The sequence below is a fragment of the Etheostoma cragini genome, chromosome 6 (assembly GCF_013103735.1).
Source record: "Etheostoma cragini isolate CJK2018 chromosome 6, CSU_Ecrag_1.0, whole genome shotgun sequence".
Classification (NCBI taxonomy): domain Eukaryota; kingdom Metazoa; phylum Chordata; class Actinopteri; order Perciformes; family Percidae; genus Etheostoma; species Etheostoma cragini.
In genome coordinates, this window is record NC_048412.1 from 9,550,099 (window position 1) to 9,570,821 (window position 20,723).

Sequence of the window (20,723 nt, forward strand, 5' to 3'; positions counted from 1 at the left end):
GGATGGAGGAGAGGCAGGGGAAGCAGAGCAGTTGTTAGAAGCATGTTAACAAACCAAGCTTTTCACACAGTAGTATGATCATTCAAACACTACACACGGACGGTTTTGTCTGCTGGAGGACGGACAGAGGGCTCAACTGTGACGGATTTTGAATTGAAGCTAAACTCGCGGCTTATTTTCCTTTGGTTCAACCAACAGAATTCATCTGCAGTGGACAGTGTGATCTCCAATACATCTACCACCTTCAAGCTTTTGTTTTCGTTGGGCTGGCCAGGAGCCAATTAAAGCGGTTAGTGCAGGAGTAATGGAGAGCTGAGCAAATTAAAAACAGCCAACCCTTGCTCCTTAACCTACTGATCTGTACACAGTCCGAGGTCCTGGGGCTTTGCATTTCTTAAAGCCACCTGACAGACAGCAGGAATCAAATCAATCTCCATCCTTAACTTGAAAGCATTATTGCCATTCACCAATGTGTCAAGTTGCCTGTGTATCATGACCTTTAAACAGTAATAAAGATGGTTGGAGCTCAGTCATGGGACTGTCACAGTATTGGGTTTTTGAGAGCCGGCTGAGGGCCGTGGGTTTAGAGGAACTACTAACAAGGAGGACAGAATCACCCAGGCCAGAGAAGGGAATGACTGTATGCCCAGTTAGAAAAAGAAAAAGCCGCTCAAATGTTTTTTGATGCAGACTGCTCTGGTTATTTGACATCCCTGTGGCCTCCTGTGTTCCTCCCAGCCAGCGAGAGGGGAAGAGGTGACTTACCTTCCTGTCTGTAGCCCAGAGGCTCTCCCGGAGCTCCAATGTCCAAACCCAGGTCTCCAGTCTGCAGAGCAATACACAGACAAGGATGAGCAGGGTGCAGCAGTGTCAATAAGACCACAGTGAGTTATTACGCCAGTTATGCTTCTGACAAATATACTGCTGGGCAATTTGAAAACCACTGATTTTGAGTGCTTCTTACCTCGTTCCAAGCCATTGGTTCTGTCCTGAAGAGCGAGCTGGTGAGTTCTACAGAGAGGCGTTTCTTGTAGTCTTGGGGTTTGTCCTCTGACATACGGAACAAAACTGCCGCAGCGTATGTGGCTGAGAGAAGATAAAGGGTTGACAGTCAAAATGCAACTCACTCCCAAAAAAAAAAAGCAATGCCACAGCTATCACAGAAGAGAAAATCAAGAGGCCAGGTATTGACATGAATACAGTTAAAAAATAAATGTTGTTTCACTCGTCTACATCAATAAAGTCCATGGAAGACTACAAACTATTCCCAGACTGCATCCGAACATTGCATAGCTGAGGAGTAGCCCTTGTAAATGAGTTTTTGTGAACATACCGACTCCTTCGTTGCGGCTATGCAACAGCTCTGTGAGTGGAGCGGTTGCTCCCTCAGCCTCGATGGCCTCTGCAGCCTCCTTATCCTGGGCCAGCTCACACAGGACGCCTGCTGCTACACGCTGGATGTTCTCAATGGGAGAATACAACAGCTGCACACACAAATGTAGAGAAAGAAATCTCAGCTTTCACAGTACTCACATTTGATCTGAAAAGACGTTACAAGCAGATATTCATGGAGTGTAAGGACACACACCAGGTGGTTAAATGCATTCAACTTCTGAGTATCCTGGAACAACCATGGAAGGGAGTTGTTTATAAAGAATAATGACTGACATTTTTCTATCTGTGGTCCCTAATCAATCCAAAATGATGATACCTAAAACCATGTACAGTTCAGGCCAAAATGATTAGCCCCCTTATGAAATTATACAAAACTGTTTCTCCACAGAGATGACCATTAACATCAAGTGTTTATAGTATGTGTTTTCAACATAAAGACAAAATGTCCACTAAGTTTGATAAGGATATTTTATTGATGCACTTTGTTGAGTTTGAACAAGAAATTGCAAAACTGAAAGATTTTCCATTGCATATTGTTCAAGCTGGTCCAGATCGCGTGGTTTCTGAGCACGGGCAGTCACTTTGAGCATCCACCATGGATTCTCAATAGTATTGAGGTCTGGGCTCTCTGCGGGTCACTTCAGGAACTTGGTTTTGGTGTCCTTCAGGAACTGTTGGAACAATTTCGATGTCTGCTTTGGGTCCTTATCTTGTTGGAAGATCCAGCGACGACCTAAGGTTAGACTACAAGCCTGTTTCTGCATATTATCCCTCAAAGTTTCAACATAATTTTCATGATGCCATGCACCAGGGCTCCCTGTGCCTGAGGCTGCAAAACAGCCCCACAGCATGGTGTTCCCACCACGTTTAACTGTGGGAACTGTGGTCTGAGGGTTGAAGGCCTCTCCCTTTCTTCGCCAAACATAAGCAACATCTATGTGCCCAAACAGTTCCAGTTTAGTCTCATCAGACCAAAACTCAGCTTTACCTCTCAAACGTTCAAGGGCAAACCTGAGTCCGGCTGTGATGTGCCGCTCTTTGAGAAAGGGGTTCTTCTGGGACGATGGCCCTGAAGCCCACCATGATGAAGAGTCCTCAAAACTGTGTTCCTTGAAACATTAACTCCAGAAGAGGCCAGGTCAGCAACGATCATCTTGGCAGACGTCCAGGGCTTCTTGCTGACATCTAACCATTTTCCTCTTCAGAGTTCTTGAAATCTGGTGCTTACGACCACGCCGAGGTTTGTTTCTTACAGAATTGGTCTCCCATTAGTTGGTGATGAGGCAAAATGGCGGGGAAATGGCAGTATAGCCTCCCCCCGTATCATGAGCCTCAACTTTCTTCTTTCTGAGCTCAGGGCAGATTTCCTTTGTTTTTGGCATGGTGAGTCTTCTCAGTAGCCTCTCAATGTGTTCAGGTGCCCTGTTCCTTGGAGTCCTTTTATGCTGATTGAACGCTCACGTGTTGTTAGGAAGCCAGTTGATTACACAGGTGTTTGAAATATGATTGGTTAATTAGGTGTGTTCTGAAAGCAAAAATTCACCTGGGGGCTAATATTTTTGACCACCCCATTTTCCACTACATTTGCGGCAAGCCGAAAACATTTTCTATTCCACAATGTACCACAAGCTACTAAATAGCATTGGTGAATGTTTGATTATATCAACTTTTATCAATGCTGCAAACTTAGGAAAGAATTTTAGGAAAATGTTCCACAATTGCTGGGGGGCTAATAATTTTGGCCTCAACTGGAATCACACTAGTTTAGTGTGATTGCAACAGGATGACACAAGCGTGAGAACAGAAACAACAACTAACTCACCTGTACAAAGAGAGGAATGGTGTTGAGTCCTCTGATGACTATTCTGTTGTGGACATCTCTGGCAAGGATGTGAAGTGCTCCTGTGCAGCCTTCCACAATCTCCTCCATACGAACTCCCTCCTGATGAACAAACACTTATAGTCAGGTTATATTTTTAGAGGCCCCATTTAGTACTCTTAAAGGGAGCAGGCAGTTGTTGGAAATCACAGAAGTACCAAATCTGGCATCAGGAATTTTTAAGGGCATTGTGTGTGAGGTGGTGAGTTCTGCTAGGTGAAAAGATGGATGGCACCACTGAGCTCTGTGTCCCATAAATGATGCCATACTATTGTGTTTGTGCATGCGCTCACCACAAACTGCTGCTGCGTGCCTCCCATGCTGGTGCGTCTCTGTGTGTCTTGGTGTGCTCTGACCAGCAGCTGAACCAGTCTGGGGATGGCTCCCTGCTCCCTCAGAGGAGCGTGGTTTGCAGGGCACAGAGCCAGGTTACGGATAAGACCAACTGTAGCCTATTAGAAGGATATTTGCATGTCAATTAAGCCGGTTTCAAGCAGCCATTAGTCACATCTGATAAAAAGGCCAAAAGTGGTTTTCAGGTATACATTAGTACCCACTAAAGTTTAGAATGCATTGTTCCTAGACATTATTATACCTTGCTCCTGTAAGACCCTTAATTGATTGGGTTGGTAATTTGGGACTTGTTTTGACTAATCTAGTGATAAGATCAAAACTGTTCAAATGCTTGTTTTCTGTGTCCATCACTCCAAAACACTTAAAGATACTGCAGCTTCTATGCTTGACTGGGCCTAAAACCAGATGATTTGCAGATATGCTACCGGTTTAAGCAACTTCCAGCAGTAACATGTTGCATTCATCAAAACATTTAGTCCTAAAAAACCCAACGCTGCCTACATGGTTTAACAGCAAACTCAACTTTCCACTGGAGTAATACTGTGATAGCCCATTATTTTAGATTGAAGGACTTGTCCAGGGTAAACTGATTTAACCGGAAACATCACAGCATAAAGCACTGCTTATGTGGATGACTGCTGCTGTCAAGTCCGCATGTGCTTACCTTAATGAGCGGCCAGTGTGATGGCGGATGCAGTAATTTGACGACCACGGGCAGGCCGTAGTGCAGTCTGACAGCATTCTGTGCCATCTCTGCATCCTGGTGCCGAGATGTGAGGTGACGCAGGGCACAAATAGCTGGTTCTGTGATGTCTTCTCTGTCTCCGGCCCGAAGCACTGTGCGAACTAATGCCTCAATACCTCCAACCTACAGAGGAACAGATGGCATAACAGATTAATGGATACATCAGAGATTCACTTTCACTAGAAATTCACACAGGACACAAACTGATCAACATATTTAGATGAGAGTTTGTTAAACAGTAACTAAGTGTGTACTCACCTGGCAGACCATCATCTTGTTCTTGTAGTTGTTACAGGTCAGGTTAGACAGGATGCCAGCAGCACAGGTCACCACGTTAATGTCGTCACTGCCAAGAAGTTGGACCAGAGTTCCTAGGAGACCCTCCATTCCCTCCTGGAGACAAAGACAATTGAAGTTAGCACGAAAGGACTGACTGGTACACCGTATCGAGGAATGAATGCTTGGGGCTATGATGAATTTCAACACCAAAATACATTTTAAAATGAGTTTCTCATTTTTCCTATTAGAGGCAGACAGGCTCTGGGGTTTATTAAGTTGAGGTGTCACTGACAAAAAAAGTATTTTAATGTTGGTAAACAGGGCAGTTCTCATCACCTGTTTGGTGGCAGCATCTGATAAGTTCCTGAGTGTCCAGAGACAGTTCTGGACCAGTCTCTGGCTGGGGTCTGTCAGGTGGAGTCCTAGAGCTTGCATGCCTCCTGGAAAAGGACAATGATGGGGGGGGGGGGGCATTTTAAATTGCATGTTCCTTTCATTTGACTATGATGCTTGCATTAGAGCATTTGCAGTTATAACTGCATTTTAAAATTAGCTTAAAGAACCTCACCCATTTACAATATAATGTTCAAACTCATATTACAATACAAACTTTAGGAGGACAAACATACCAGCTTCTACAATGGCAGGCTTGTTACTGGAGCAGACTGACAGAACTTTGAGAACACGGCTTGTGGTCCACAACAGCTTCTCGTAAGTGTAAGTCCTCATGATGTTGACCAATGCCTGGGGTCCACCACTAGCCAAGATTATCAACTACAGAAGAGAAAGCGCAAAAAGTGTGCGTTACCAAGTGTAAACACAGTTTTGTCTACTGACTACACACACCACTCCTACAAACCCCTCACCTTGCTTTCTTGGTTTCCATAGGCCAGTATCTGGAGACAGTCAGTGGTGATGGCCAAGAACTTGACATTGGTCTTGTTGAGCAGAGCCACCATTTTCTGTAGACCCCCAGCTAGACGGACAGCCATCTTAGCTCCTTCCTGGTGCAGAAGGAGGTTGTGGAGGGTGGTAATAGCATAGAACAGGACAGAGTCCACTGGTGAACTGCAGAACAAAACAAACAAAAAGGTTAATTAGATTACTGTCCCATTGGTATATAACCACAACTAGAATGATTAGATTAGGTTTCTCATTCATGAGTTAACAGCCAGTTACAATCTTTCATGTCTCTCTTATCACAACTGATGGGCCACTGTGTCAAAACGTAGCCATTTACCAGTAACAAAACAAAATTGTGCAATGTTGTTTAACAACTGGATTGGAACAAATCTAGTTGTGGCCAAAATAAGGCAATTTCTTTTCTCTCTTTACCACAGTGTAAACATCCTGCCTTTCTGCACCGGTGAGTTACAGGACATCAATACATTAAAAGCCCAAGATAACACACTCCCAAATCAAGTCAATCCTCCTTTCACATACCCAAGCATTTTAACTAGAGCTGGTATTCCTCCAGACTTGAAAATGGCCAGCAAACCCTCTCTGTGATGGGACAGGTTGTGGAGTGTTCCTGCTGTGCAGCGAGCCGTCTCCACATCGTTTGTGTTCTGCATGGTCCTGACAATAGCAGACACCATCTGAGGAGAGCGCATTATGGCGTGGCGAGAAGCTTCTTTCTTTGAAAGCTGGTGGACCATTACTGCTGCTTTGTTTACTACAACCTGGGAAGAGAGGGTCACAAGTGTTAGCGAATGACAATAGGGAAAACAAAAAGTTCAGAGCCAATACCGAGCCACAGTTTTCATGGATAACTACCTGGTCCTCGTCATTGAGTAGCTTGGTGAGTTCTGGTATGGCCCTGGTTGCCAGCTCAGCGTCATCTTGGTAGTTGATCAGATTAACCACAGCATGTTTGAGCATTTGCGAGGGCTCTGCCAGCCTCTGAACGTTGGTGGGGTTTGCTGCATCATACTGTGTAGAGGGGATCTGCATGCCCTCCTCAAGAGTCTCTGGGAACATCGCTGCACGCACCCGCTGGGCACGCGTCATGGCATACTGACCATCTAAGTCTAAAAGAAGAACAATAGTTTTGTTATATCTTGGGATTCAAGCTGCTATTTGGGCCATACAAGATTCGATGTGCAGAAAACAGATCTTCCTTAAAAGATCAACACAGTGACCTACCTTGTACTTGTTCCTGGGCGAAGTTCTGGTTGAAGCCCTGCTCCCACTCATACATGACCTGGTTGTCAACATCGTCCTCCTCAGGGTTGCCTTTCCCACTAAGGGAGGGAGCAGTTGTGGTGGCCCCTGAATGGATGCCTGAATCCAGGTAAGACTGTTGCTGCCAGTGACTGACTGCTGCCTTACGGTCCGGCTCCATGGCCATGTCAAGCTCCATCAGATCAGCTGGAAAGAGAAAGAATTAGGAATGGGCATCAAGAGAAGATTAAAAACATTTGAAGAAGTCAATCTAACTATCTTTCTAATCACCATAGGCAATTTGTAAATCCACCTTAAATTCTTTTGTAGCATGCAGACAAACTGGTTTGGTCCGCTTTGTCGTTTCTAAGTGACGTGTGAAGCTAAAAAAGGCATCTAAACAATGTCTTTACAATTATTGCCAAGAAGTAAAATCACAATTATTAATCCAGTTTCAGATTCATTTCAAACTCATTTTTAGTTTAGAGCCAGTACAATAAATTAATTTCTAACCTGCTTCTTACCTTTCATACTTAAATAAAGTTTGATTTACCAATAAAAAGGGCTCTTCAAGCATAAAATTTAATTTTCATGTGCTCGGTATTTTAAATCAATAACTAATTCCCTTTGCTCTAAGGAGAACATGAATCTGCATTAGGAGAAGAGGCAGGTTTGAAATGCTGCAAAGTTGCAAACATATTGCGTACTAGTCAGTAAGTGAGTGGATAAAACCAGAGCTGGGGAAAGCAAGAAGGTGAAAGCGTTTGAGTGCATGTCTGAACACTAATAACTCACCCTGGGAAGCCATGTTTCTTTCTTGAACCTCGACCGACACAGCTTCCTGATCTGAAAAAGGAAGAAAAGCAGTCAGTCAAACGGCCTCAGTTTCTCATTCCTACCCTCTACCTTGCTCACTGCCAGTCCTCGTTCCTTACAGTAAAATATCAGCCATTTGACTTTAACTAAAAGGTAATGGCACAACCAGAATTAATAGCAGTGTTGTTTTAAAAGAAAATCCTCCAAACAAGTGACGTTCCAATGCAGTCTTTCCTTTCCTGCCTCCTCCCTTTCTTGGATTTCCTCTTCTGCTAAAGCCAGACATGCAAACAGCAGCAGCACACACCCAAAGCCACCATTAAGCGTAGCAGCTAGCAACTATTTAGTTGAGGAAGGCCAGGGGAAGTGAAGCTCTGGGTGGGTATGAAAAGAGGCAGGAGGAGGGCATACGCATTCTTGAGCTGGCTTTGAAGTTGAAACCACACTGTGCAGGAAAGTAAACATCGGCAATGGCAGCAGAGAGGTAGAGCGAGAGAGAGAGGGGATTATTGAAACAGAGGTATTTCCAATTCATACTTAAAGATAAATGTTATGACAGTAATACACAAACAGGAAATGGGAAACTGCTGAAGACAATCCTGGCTAAAATGAGACAAATAGGAGCAGTTTATCCATAGAGTCAAATCCTTTTGTCAAGCACTTTCAAAAAGTACATCTGTGGACTAAGACCAATATGACTGGAAGATATACCCCCCCCCCCCCCTTATTGAATATAACAACCAGGTTTATGCCTTGTATGCATACATTTCCATTAAAACATACAAGCAAAAATGGCATTGGCATGATGTTTTTGCCCAAGGAACTGCAGTACTAATGACTAAATAGTGTAGAGACAAGACAACCTTGTGTCTGCAAGCTATGAATTACGGATGGAAAGGTAATGTTTTTCGCATTGAACAGAAACTGTACGGGCGTCACTATTCGGTACATGAATTTAAAACTTGGGTGCAAATTAATTAATGTAAAGCCAAACTAATGTAATGCAGAACTCTGGTTAGATGTGCGGGGTCTTCAGGGACACTCAATTTGTAGCCACGCCTTAGCCGGCGAGTGGTGGCTAAGAGTTAGAGGACCCGCCTCTTCAACATCGCAAGCTTGGGAAAACTTTGGTTTCCCAGTCAGTTACAGTAGTATCGGCGAGAGAGTGATGGATAAGACTGATGTTATAGATTAGTGTTTCATTTCCAGCATCAGACGCCTTTTTACTCCAAGTTTTTACTTCTGCTGTGAAAAATGGCCGGGAGATGTTGGGATAACGTTGCATTAATCCGGTAATTTAGTTTATCTTTGCAGATTACAAAGATGCTGTATTTTCATAAGCTGGTTGTCTTATTTAGTTCCAGATGGAGTCTGGAGATGATGTGGGGTACTTATTGTTTATATCTTACTTTACACACTTCAGGCTGTTGCAGCTAGCGTAGGGGACAGACTATATGACACTAGGTGGTACCGCCTGAGACATGCACAATAAAAATTGTCTTCTGCTTTTCCCTCCACTGTACTGAACTCTTACAAAACCGGGATGTCTGAAACAAGGTTTGAACCAAAATGACTTCTGTGTGCCCTTCCACTTCTACTATGAACCATTATTACTGTTAACACTAACCAAAAATGTACCTCTCTCTAATTGGAGGGCTATTCTGAATTTGTCCCCATTTAAAATAAATGTGTTGAATCTGAATTCTAAGCAGCCACTTCTTGCGGCAAGTCTTGATTCAACAGGTGTGTGACTGTGCTTCTGTTGTAAGGTCAGATGTAGACTGCAGCAACTTTGATGATGGCGTCTAAAAAAAATGTTAATAGAATGGCCAAGTTTCTTTGTGATCATTCAGAGAGGGGGAAAGTAGGGACATTATGTCCAATTTTGGATGTTTAATAGAATCAAATGCCATCCAGCACCTCTGCTAATTACTTTGGAAAAGTATACTGGGCATGAGACAGGGTTCTACGAAAGAGATCAAGTCAGCCAGAGTGCATTAACATTAGCCAACAATTATCAAGCAATGACATAAGTTTGAGCTAACTTTAATTTTACATACCAACAGGAGATGCTACAACCCCATCCCTGAAGCTTAGGAGGTTCTGTTTCAGAACTATTAATCTCAGCAGCTAGCTGTCAACAAGCTGTCTAAATATTATGTGATATGATCACTTTGATTGTTTCTGTAGAGACTAACCTCTGAGCAGCAAAAACCATCTACTTCACATATTGAAGAGTGTTGGTTAAACATAGCCATTTTTCCCCAGCTACAGTTTTGGCCAAAAGGTTAATATAACTGAATCAAATGAAAATCCTAGCACTAGAGACAAATGGTCTACAAGCAGAAATGGACATACAGAAATACACATCTGCCAGGCATACAATGTAGTAGTAAAAGAAATTGAGTCTGGCAAGAGTGCCAGTGAATGTGTAGGAGTTTGTGGAGTTAAATGGCTACCAATATGTAAATACACTCAATAATAACTAAACTACTGCCATGCATTACTTCCCTCCTCTCACACCCACACCACCCCAGCTCAGCTGTGTCATTAAAACAATCTTGTGTCAGGCTCCAAGACTGCTGCTTCTAACCACAAATACACCAACTCAAATTCACTGTTCACACACCATCCTCCCAAGCTATGCATGCCTGCCCTCACATAACCTAGCCCTGCCCTAATGGGAGCCACATGTCCCATACAAGGTTGCATACAAATCAAACATACAATCAAAGTGCCCAGTGGAACCATTTATCATTCACACTGGTAGAAAATATGGGTCTTGACATCTGGCTTTGGATCCTGAGCCAGTGATCGTTTTTTTGATGGGCAAACAAGCAAAGTCTGGTCTCCAATTGGGAGACACAAAAGTCGCGCTCTGACTAAACTCAAAGTAATTGCAGTATGAGTTCCTTGATATCGGCCTGGCAGCCCAGCCACAAAAGTCTGAACTAGAGGTTTCTTTGAAGCCAGATATGAAATCCAATATGTAGAGTTGTGCGTGGTCTAGTTAAAAGCTATACAACTGAAACCAGATGACTAATGAGTGACACACCAGTTACTAGAGACAAGCAGTATGTGGAATGAAATGGAGGTGACATGTAGATATTTTTGAGAGAAATCCATCAAACAGGTAGTTTATCTCCTTGCACACATGCCCTATGAAGTATAGTGCAATCACAGCACTACTGTCCCAGGTCAACACTCAAATGACAGGCTTACTGTTCCAGCATAGAACTAGACGGTCAGGAATGTGTACTTCGGTCGGTTTCACCACCCTGAAAATAGGAATGAAAAATGAGAAACACGCCATTCATATAGAGAGCCAGGGTTCATTAATGTGTGAACGACAAACCTGAAGCAACAGAACATAAAAAGTGAAACAGCTACAACTATTTCAGAAAATTACATAAAAATCAACCATAAAATTATTTCCTGGGAGGGACTTGATTTGTCGCACATACAGGGTAGGAACTTTAGAACCATCAGGATTTCGCACATGTGGTTCCTACTACATGTGGGAAATGTGGGAGAGGGCAACTAAATCAAAATTAGGCACAAAGCCAGATGACCCCCAACTATCAAGAGAATTTCATTCCAACCGCCCCAAAACATAGAAGATGTGACCAATAGGTTATTACACGTCCATGGCGGCATAGTCTAATATGCCCAAGTATAACCAATTAACTTAACACACCAGAAGCTAGCCAAGCAAGCGTGAAAGAAATCTGTAAGCTATGGGAAATCTTGCATTTCTATACACCTTCAAGCAGATAAAAATCTAAATTGTAAATTAAGTAACACCAAAACAAATCATCTGTTACATCACTCAGTAAACCAATCACAGGAGGATTGAAAAAAAATAAATAAAAAAATAACATTTATTCATAGCTGGAATTCAAAGCAGATAGGCACATCTAAACTCTACAATCCAATTCCTTGCCATAAAAAAAGCCATTATGTCAGAATTTTTGAGCCATGCTGCCACAGTTCAGGTGAGCCTCAAGGTTTATCTTGTGTAAAGAAGAGAGCTCAGATTACCACTTTAAAAACACATCAGTTTGAAACACACTTCCTCTAAAATTGCATTTCCACCTTTTGGCCTGCAGACATTTGCGACTCAATTTTACAGCATCTTCCTAGCATGCTGTGGCATTTAAATAACTTATACAAAATTAATTTGTCAGTGGAAATGCACTGTACTTGGGTTAAATATTTTTTTGAGAACAGGACTTCAAAGAGGTAAATCCATCTAAACTTCAGCACAGCCCATTTCCTCCCAAGTGAGAAAAAACACTGAGTTCAAAACATCCATATGAGTTAATGACCCAAATAGGCTGCATTATCGGCACAAGCAGAGAGACAGGAGCTGCCACGGGCTTCAGAGTTAGCCATGTAATGTGCAGGGTCAGCAGCACTCACCACTGGCTGCCAACAATACAATGAGCTCAATGCCTGCAGCCGCTGCAGCGTTTGGGCCATTCCAACTGCAAAATGATGGATGCCAATGGAGAAACAGGAGCTCCAGGAAACATCCAAGCAACTTCCACATGATGACTTTTCCTTTGTTCAGCTTAATAATTATTAATCTATTTAAAAAGGGGGGTGGGGTATAAGTTGAAAAGTGCAAAAACAAAATCATAAAAATGAAATTGCTCGGAATAATTTATCACCAATAAATGTTAAACGGAATGGTCATTAAAGTCAATATTCCTCGATTTGCCTCTTGGCAGGCCACTTCTTGTGATTTTTCCCTAAAAATCAGAAATGTGTTTCTAAAATCTAAATAAACACCACTATTGTCATACAAGTCCCTACATTTAAAAAAATCGGCCTCAGACCTACAAGTTGCACACACATTACCATGTGAACGCGGGCACATAGGTGGGCCATTAGAGAGAACGTGTACAGTATTATTTAGTGGCTAACCTCCAAACACACCACTACAAGTCTCTGATGTAACCTACACTCACGCTTCCGTTGTACAAATGTCATTTCACAGAAGAAATTTGTGCTGAGATGACGGGTTCACAAGTTTTTTTTGTTCCATTGTGTAATCTGATAAGGGAACACAGAAAGACAAACTCAATCTGTAATCCATGTAAAAACAAACCAAAGACAATGCAGTAATTCTGGGATATGAAACCGTCGGAGACTGGCTGTATTAGTTAAGTAACCGTGTTATTTTAAATAAACCACTCAGTTGCAGGGAGTCTGTGACTCAAGCAATTTTGGAGTTTACTGGGTGAGACGTCAACATCCTCCACCCACCGTTCAATCTCTTCATCTGTACATGTTCTTTCCAACAAAACATAACCAATGACGTCTAAAAACACCACCACTACGTCGTTTTGTGCCTTTGAACCACAAATAACAGCATTTTCAACCGAAGCCATCATTCCGCTTGTTTTTTTATTTATTTAATACTATCGCAGAATGGAATCCAACTTTTTCAAGTAACAGTCGCCCGCCTGTCCCTCTCTAGCAGACAAGCAAACATCTGGCTGTGCAAAGGGACCCCGCGGGTAACACCCAATATGACATTTAATATAACAGTAACATTTACCAACCACACAAATAATAGTGTGCGGCACCCCATTACCCCCACAGCTGCTCTCGACTTCCCAACACCACTGACTCAAATTTCACACACTGGCTCCTCCTCGTCTTCCTCCCAAAGCACAACGGCTGGAAGGAATTTGTCGGTCTTTGTTTAAAAGGACGAGTGAAAAACACAATCTCACGGGCCTTTGACCTAAAATTAACTTAAATATAAACCATTAATACGGGTTTGTAGCGATTTTGTTGGCAATGAGCTCGATCTAACAATAAAGCTTCGAATGGTTCTCAGTTTTTCGAAGTTCCAACTAAACTTTTGGCAAAATGTTTGCGTTAACACTTCACCAGTAATCATTACTTGGCTAACGTTACTTAGGTTTCCTAACATAGTTTTAACAAGTACAATTATACACATGGCCACAATATAAAAAATTTCACGCGCGTATCTCCAGCCCACCTTGTCTGTTCAGCTTAACGTTAGCTGCAGTACAACTGGCCAAAAGACGAAACTAAGGTCGAGCAAGCATGAGTCACAATAGTGCAATGTGGCCAGCAGCATAAGTGAGCTAGCTAATAGTATCGTTTGTTTAAGTTAGCTAACTAACCTTAGCTATCGTACTCTCACGTAAACTATTCAAACAAGTGAGGGCACATCATCGGCGTTTAACGTTAAAGTTGCTCCCAAATCCGGAATAACGTTTCCTAATACATTGGAAGGCAATAAATCCATCGGACACAGCGAGCGTATCGTCAACTACTGTATATGCTGCTCAGCACCCGCCCTGCGCTACCATAAAGTCAAGTATTTTCTGTAAAATATGTATGTTTCCATTAGGCGGTGGCTGACATATCCCAAATATCTGCTGTGAAAGCAGCTGGCTCGCTAGCAGCGGCAGAGGCAACAGCATCCCGGCCGGACCGCACACAACAACCCTCTCTATTCCTGCTGGCAATGAGGGAAAACCCGCAAAAAGAGGGATATACTGAGAGGAGCCGATAGTTTAAATGTTGAAGCCTACCCTTGTCAACAAAGAAAGTCCGTCCAATCGGATCCTGGAGAGTAAAAACCACTAAGAAATGGAAAAAGTCGAGGAAATTGTGAAGGCGAGCGTCAACGGGGAGCCCTCGTCAACTCCCTCCGCAGTCAGTCAATGATGACTTGGCCGTAACAGGGACTGGAAAATGTAAGATGGCGGCGTATATATATAGACCGGAGAACACCTCCAGTTGTTACATATCCTGCCGTGCGCACGAATAAAATAGAAACAAAAATCTGATTAATCTTTAAGTCATCCAACTCCTACGCATATCCCTGTATATTTACCTACCATAATAACCACATGTCTTTATTGGGAGTTTGAGTTAATTTAATAAAGTAAAGCACGTCAAAATAAATGTCTCCAGCACGAGTATGAATACACAATTGAATGAAGTTCCGGCGGACTACAAAAGGGAAATCCGATTTCCCTTACCAAGTTGATTTCCTATGGTGAGGAGGCAGGGAGAGTTTTAATGCAAAGAGCATCATTCGTTCTCATCATCAGTTTTGCAATTGCCCCAGATACAACAAACAAACAAAAACACAGAATTAAAAACAAGTTAAAATAGTCCACCCAACCATTTGTAAGCAAAGTAATGACAAGTGACTTCCAAAGGACAATATCTTGGTTCCATTTGAGTTTCCATACATTTATTTCTTTACTTAATCAAAAAGCTAGGTGATGCCAAGAGTCAAATTATGGAAAATAAATTACCAGGTAACATATCACAAACAACAAAAACTCAACAAGGTGATAGATTTGTTTTATTAAACTGGCAATCAATTAATAGACAGTGAATGTATGTCAAATGTCAGTTGTCTCAAGAGTGGGCTTGTTTTGTTTACCATGCTATTGGCCATTCAAATTGTGATTGTATACCATGTGTAAATTCAGCAAGCGGTTTATTGGCCATGAGCTACCTTAACAAAACTGTGTGATTAGGCCTCCAGCAGTCCGTCAGCAGGTTGGAGCACCCTGTGAGTCAGTGATTGTCAGTGATTCATGGAGAGTTGCTGGTTACTGAAATAGACTCAAATCTCACATACTAAAGAAATATTTCAGGAAAATGATTCATCACTATTGTAGACACAATTGATCAAACAATGCATGCAACTCTAAAATTATTATTTCTTCCTAATAAATCTAGAGTTAGATTAACCATTTTTTGACCTCGTTAAAAAGCAGATTCAGTCATTAAAACTATTAGTAATCTATGGGCATAGCCAAGGTCCTTCAAGTGAACAGTGCAATCTCCCCTTTATTCTGAGGTCACAGAGTTGTGGCTAATACTTTTCAGATGACTTTCTGTTTGGTTCAATAATAAGTAAGTTAGTGGATAAAACATATAAATATGCATTACAGGTTTGGTCCCTTAATCTCTGTGTCATGAAAGGTGGACAGCGGGTAATGTCCTGGCTTCACACTGTCTATACATTTTACAGCTAACAATGACAACTGTCATCTGCCTAGCAGGCTATTTCATTAATCATTATTTACAGTATGGAAGTGGAATGGGTTACCAAAAACCAAACTAAATTTCAAATCAGTGAATGCAGCAGTCCCTTGATATGATATATGGGAATTATCAACACAGCCCGTATACACAGTACATGACACGTCACCTAGAATGAGTCTACCCCGTGTCATTAGATTGAAACATTGCAAAATTACGGGAACTAAGAGTGATTGATTTTTATTTTGAATGGCTTTCAAACCACGGTGGGAATTACTGCTGTCAGTCAGTTTAATATATAGCCATGATTTGTGAAATCAAATTGCTCAGGTCATGTAGTCACGTGATTTCACAAGAGCATGCTGATGTGACCCAACGGGTACAGAATTCTGGCACAGTGAGTGACTTCAAGAAAACAAGATGACGTCACACTCTGGGTTGCAGATAATTATTATATTCCAAAATACATATCACATATCAGTGGGAAACTAGTGTAATTGTTGAGAGGCCATCTGAGTCTTGTGACCAGAAGTTTGTATTTTTCAAATATGACTGGATAAATCTAAGATAAAGTTTTCTCCTCTCAAAAATAACTATTGTCCTTGAGCAAGGCACTTTGTTTCCAACAATTCCAACATACATTTGTGATATAAAACCCTAAAGAAATGTTTGCGGGTGCGAAAAATTGTATTATGAAAACTGCATCTCTAAACAGGGAGAACATGCACTGTCTGACATAATCATGCTTGTTAGAAGGTAATCCTTCACTAGATAACAAGTACATTCTCTCGTGTTCTTGTGAGTTTCTTCATAAAATACATTTCTATATGTGAAATAGAGCTTACCCAACCTTAACCATTTCTAGAAATATAAAGCTTCTAAAACTATTCTGAAAACATAGTTGTTTATATTACTGGTTATTGTAATTAATATATCAAGATCATTGTTTCCCACCTTCTGTATCAGTGCAAAAATCAGAAGCGCATATTTCCCCCCCCCACCATACCATCATACATCAAAATGCAGACATCTTTTACTCGAAATGTAAATTTCTCTGTTTTGTAATCCAAACTCTATGTTATTTCTGTCACACAATGCCTGCATTTTTAGGAAAAAAACATATGACTACATCATGTGTGTCCCCACTGAACAGAAACCGTGGGGGATTGACAGTTTTTCAAGAGCTAGTGCAACACTGTGGTCACAGAGTTGGACTTTAGTTATAATAAAGTTTTAGTCATAACCAGATTGTCATCATATATCCCCCTGTGACCATTGGGTGTGGGTTAAGAGGGATAAAAACCCTTAATCTGTAAAAATCCTACTGAAGCCTAATCTGTAAAGTTGTGCAAGCACGCGCAGACTCAAACGTTTCTCACTGACAAGTAGCGTTAGTTTTTATGTCTGTGTCTGATGAAACAAGAAAACAGATCCCATTCAAGTAATTTCATTCCTATTGCATGGTCCATTTTATTGGTGTTTACAAGGAATTTATTATATCCACATCACATCTCCAGGCCTATAGTGCTTTTTATTATTTGTTCTTTTATGTGTTACATGCACTTCTGCATGTAAAATGTAAAACTCCACCATGCCTGTTTAGACCTATCCATCACTGCTCCTGTCAAACTGAACTCAGTGATTTGTAGTTTATAATAAGTGAGGGAAGATATGGTAGGTTGCAGCTGTGTAGCAGATATAAACAGCAAGGTGGAGTAATAAATACAACTATTCATTTGAGAAGGTCATTTTTTCACCTGAACACGGCATCAGGTGATTGCATGGCTTCCTCAAAAGTCTTAACCTGTTTTTATTTATGTTAGACATCAAGTGAATGACAGAGGCCTATTAACGTCTTCTATTTGTGTGTATATAGTGATGATTTACTGGAATGTTATGACGTATATAGTTATCAGGGTTTGGATTACACTCACATGAGGAAGGAGGTGTGTACACACTATATTTTCATCTTTTCAGCAGGAGTTAGCTCAAATACATTTACAAGTATGTGATGTTTAACCCAATGCGGGTCAGATTCAATCCTCTCAATCCTGGTTAATCACAAGAGACCTCTCAGCTCGTGAGGTTAAACATCCAATTTCGTTTGATCCAGGAGGGATGCTGCCAAAGATTAATCCATAATGCCTGTGAAATGGCCCTTCATCCATCTGGGTTATTTTAGCACAGCCTGAAATAACACCGACTGCTCTGTTCCCAAACACGTTGTGGCTCTCCAATGACCCAGTGTAGCAGCACTTCGGGGAGCCCACGCAGCACTCGTTCTTCCAGCTGGATTCATGTTGCACCATGGAAGCAGGAGTGGTTCACCGGTCGAGAGTTTACACCTGCAATTTATTGATAAATGTAGATTGTTTTGGACATTGAAACTGCATATTTCAGAAAAAACATACCGTAATTGTAATGATAAATATGTTTGTATGGGAATACAATATGAAGATGTCTTTATTTAGTTTACAATACAATAAGCTATAAGTAATACAAAACATTTTCAATTGCTAATTTGCAATGCAGGACATGTTAAGATTGCTTTCTAGATGTATATTCCATACTGTTTGAATGATTGTTATTATTATTGGTATTATATGCTGTTAAATATTTGGCTGCTATCCAACATCTTGCAGCAAGCAGGTCAATTCACTTTGGAAGTAATCAGCTAATAGTATCTGTTCATTGGGGAAAGATGAGGCCTTCATCTTTGGAAACATGTTCATGGTGCTTGTCTGACAACCTCATAATAAAACATTGCCAGGGTTTTAATACTGACTGAATAAATAGTCCAACCCAGTGTTTTCCAAGTGTCTTACAGTTTTAAAATAAAAATGTGCTAAATCAGATTAAAAATTATAATACAGACCAGCAAACATAAGCATAAACACACACACACACACACACACACACACACACACACACACACACACACACACACACAAAATTATCCTGACTTGTGTGCACTCATCCGGCTTAATACATGCTTGTGAGGAAACTGCATGTATGTGTAGGTGCCTTCTGCTCTCACTACACAGAGGCGGAGCCCATGATAACACAAAACCCAGGATAACAGAAATAACACACACAAACACACAATAACAGGGAGGTTTTGCTCTTCCTGGGGTTAAATATTCACAAGGAAAGCACAGGTCACATTTAAAGTCTATACTTTTTGACTAAAACCAACTCTGTGTGTTTACATACGCACATAATCATGTGTGTGTATGCCTATATGCAATGTTCTTTAATATATTTTTAAACATATTGTGTGTATCTGTGCACTCACATGCCTCGATATTTGAATGCCTTTCCTTAAACTTCCTACATGGATGTGTATGCTATGTGTAGAAAGAGCAGGGAAGGATAAAGTATTGTGTGAGTCCAATGTAGGTATTTTTGTGCATATACTGTGTACATGTGTATCCCTGTGTACCTTTATGTAAAGCGTGATATACCTTTTATAGAATGTCTTATGTGTGCTTTATTATGCAGAGGTAAATGTATTTGGTGTTGTGTATATTGCTAAAGAACAGAGACCACAGTAGAAATCCCAAAATCCCAAGAGAGGGAAACGCCACACACACGCTTACACTAGGCCAGGGCCTGAGGGGTGTGGTTCCTTTCTCTAACTGTGAAAGAAAGGGGCAGGACAAAGCTATAGATAGGGGCAGACAAAACAAACACCCCCCAACACACAGGGACACACGCACACAGCAACAGCTCAGGTCAGGGAAGCGTTTAGGACAGGGCCACAGAGAAGGACTGTTTGTTTTGGACCGAGTGGACTCTCGTGTAAAGGGTTGTGACTCAGGGCCTTCTTGAAAAGTGGCTCTCACACAGTAGGGCAAACCACACATATTATTTCTTATAAAGAAACTGAAGAGTTGGCGATGTCTTAATCTGTGAATTTGTTCTGTGTTTGTTTCTCACGGAAATGAAACAAATAAGGTCTATAGCGTACTTCATGTAAACAAATATAAATACGATACTTTATCACAAAAATAGGATGTGTCATGTCCAAGTCAATGATCCGCAAAGATATCGATTAATTAGCTTTGAATTAACTGTCAAGCAGCACCACCTCTGTGTCTGTGATTTTGTGTAGTGTTCTACACTGGGTGTTTAGGCACATGGTGAATTTCTTTTACATATTGCATGCAAACATTGCATCATGTAAACATTACCTTATTCACCACCAATACACAGAGGGGAGACTGTTAAAAGAATATGGCGGCAGAAACATAACAAGTTATCAACCAGCAAGTTACTTTAATCAAAACTCCATGTTAACCTGTTACAGTGGGTGTCAATTTGTAATCCAATGTGAGAAAAGGAGGATGAGAAGAAGGATACATGAATCAATTCCTAGAAGAAGGTGAGAGGACACTGCAGGAAGATATTTGACTCAGACTACAGTGGGATTATAAGGATTGGGCAGTATAAGCCGATATAGGAAACAATGTGAAGGAGACACTTGACGATATTGGCAGAGCTGACATAAAAAATAGAGTGGTGGTGCTATAGTGCAATATGGGAAACCATGTTGTAGAGAGATTCTTTTGTCATTTACAAACTGCTGATAGAAAAGTGAATAGAAAGGATGCTGTGGTGCTGAATTTAAACAGGGGATCTAATTTCCACAGCAGAGCCACTAGACACTAGGATTTTGTGTTGACCACACAAAAAAAACCACTACTTGCTCATTTAAAACAACAACCTGGTAGGGCTGGGCGATATGGAGAAAATCTGATATTAATTTCTTTACATCAATGTCAATATTGCGACAATATTGTGTGGTTGACTATTGGTGCTTTCACAAAAATTTAACAAAAATGACTGGTGCTTTCACGAAATATTTTACACAATATATCATCAATAATGTGAATAGAATGACTAAGTGGGTAAAGGCAAACATCCCTTTAATGTAATGAAGCTTTTAAAAATCAGGAAAATAGCAGTTACGCCATATTACAATATCCACAATCTAAGACAATATTTAGTCTCATATTTTGATATCGATATAATTTTGAT

General features: G+C 41.2%; 1 protein-coding gene and 1 long non-coding RNA gene across 4 annotated transcripts in view; both read right to left on the reverse strand.

Annotated features, from left to right (window-relative positions):
- ctnnb1 (catenin (cadherin-associated protein), beta 1) overlaps nt 1-14,401 on the reverse strand; it is a 15,514-nt gene extending 1,113 nt beyond the window's left edge. The window contains exons 1-15 of one of the 2 annotated variants that reach the window (XM_034874014.1): nt 14,210-14,401; nt 7,611-7,661; nt 6,798-7,022; nt 6,429-6,682; nt 6,096-6,334; nt 5,519-5,720; nt 5,282-5,426; nt 4,989-5,092; nt 4,632-4,766; nt 4,293-4,496; nt 3,568-3,726; nt 3,218-3,337; nt 1,334-1,484; nt 965-1,086; nt 766-826 (exon numbers count right to left, since the gene is read on the reverse strand). In XM_034874014.1, coding sequence (XP_034729905.1) covers nt 766-826; nt 965-1,086; nt 1,334-1,484; nt 3,218-3,337; nt 3,568-3,726; nt 4,293-4,496; nt 4,632-4,766; nt 4,989-5,092; nt 5,282-5,426; nt 5,519-5,720; nt 6,096-6,334; nt 6,429-6,682; nt 6,798-7,022; nt 7,611-7,623 — 2,134 coding nt within the window. In that variant the 5' untranslated portion in view covers nt 7,624-7,661; nt 14,210-14,401. Of the gene's footprint in view, nt 1-765; nt 827-964; nt 1,087-1,333; nt 1,485-3,217; nt 3,338-3,567; nt 3,727-4,292; nt 4,497-4,631; nt 4,767-4,988; nt 5,093-5,281; nt 5,427-5,518; nt 5,721-6,095; nt 6,335-6,428; nt 6,683-6,797; nt 7,023-7,610; nt 7,662-14,209 lie in introns of those variants that run through there. The other variant, XM_034874015.1, reaches the window with a different exon arrangement.
- Nucleotides 14,402-17,128: 2,727 nt separating this feature from the next.
- Nucleotides 17,129-20,723, reverse strand: part of LOC117946677 — a 32,742-nt gene continuing 29,147 nt past the window's right edge. For both annotated transcript variants that reach the window (XR_004657077.1, XR_004657078.1), the window contains one exon: nt 17,129-18,028. This is a non-coding gene — a long non-coding RNA (uncharacterized LOC117946677). The remainder of the gene's footprint in view (nt 18,029-20,723) is intronic.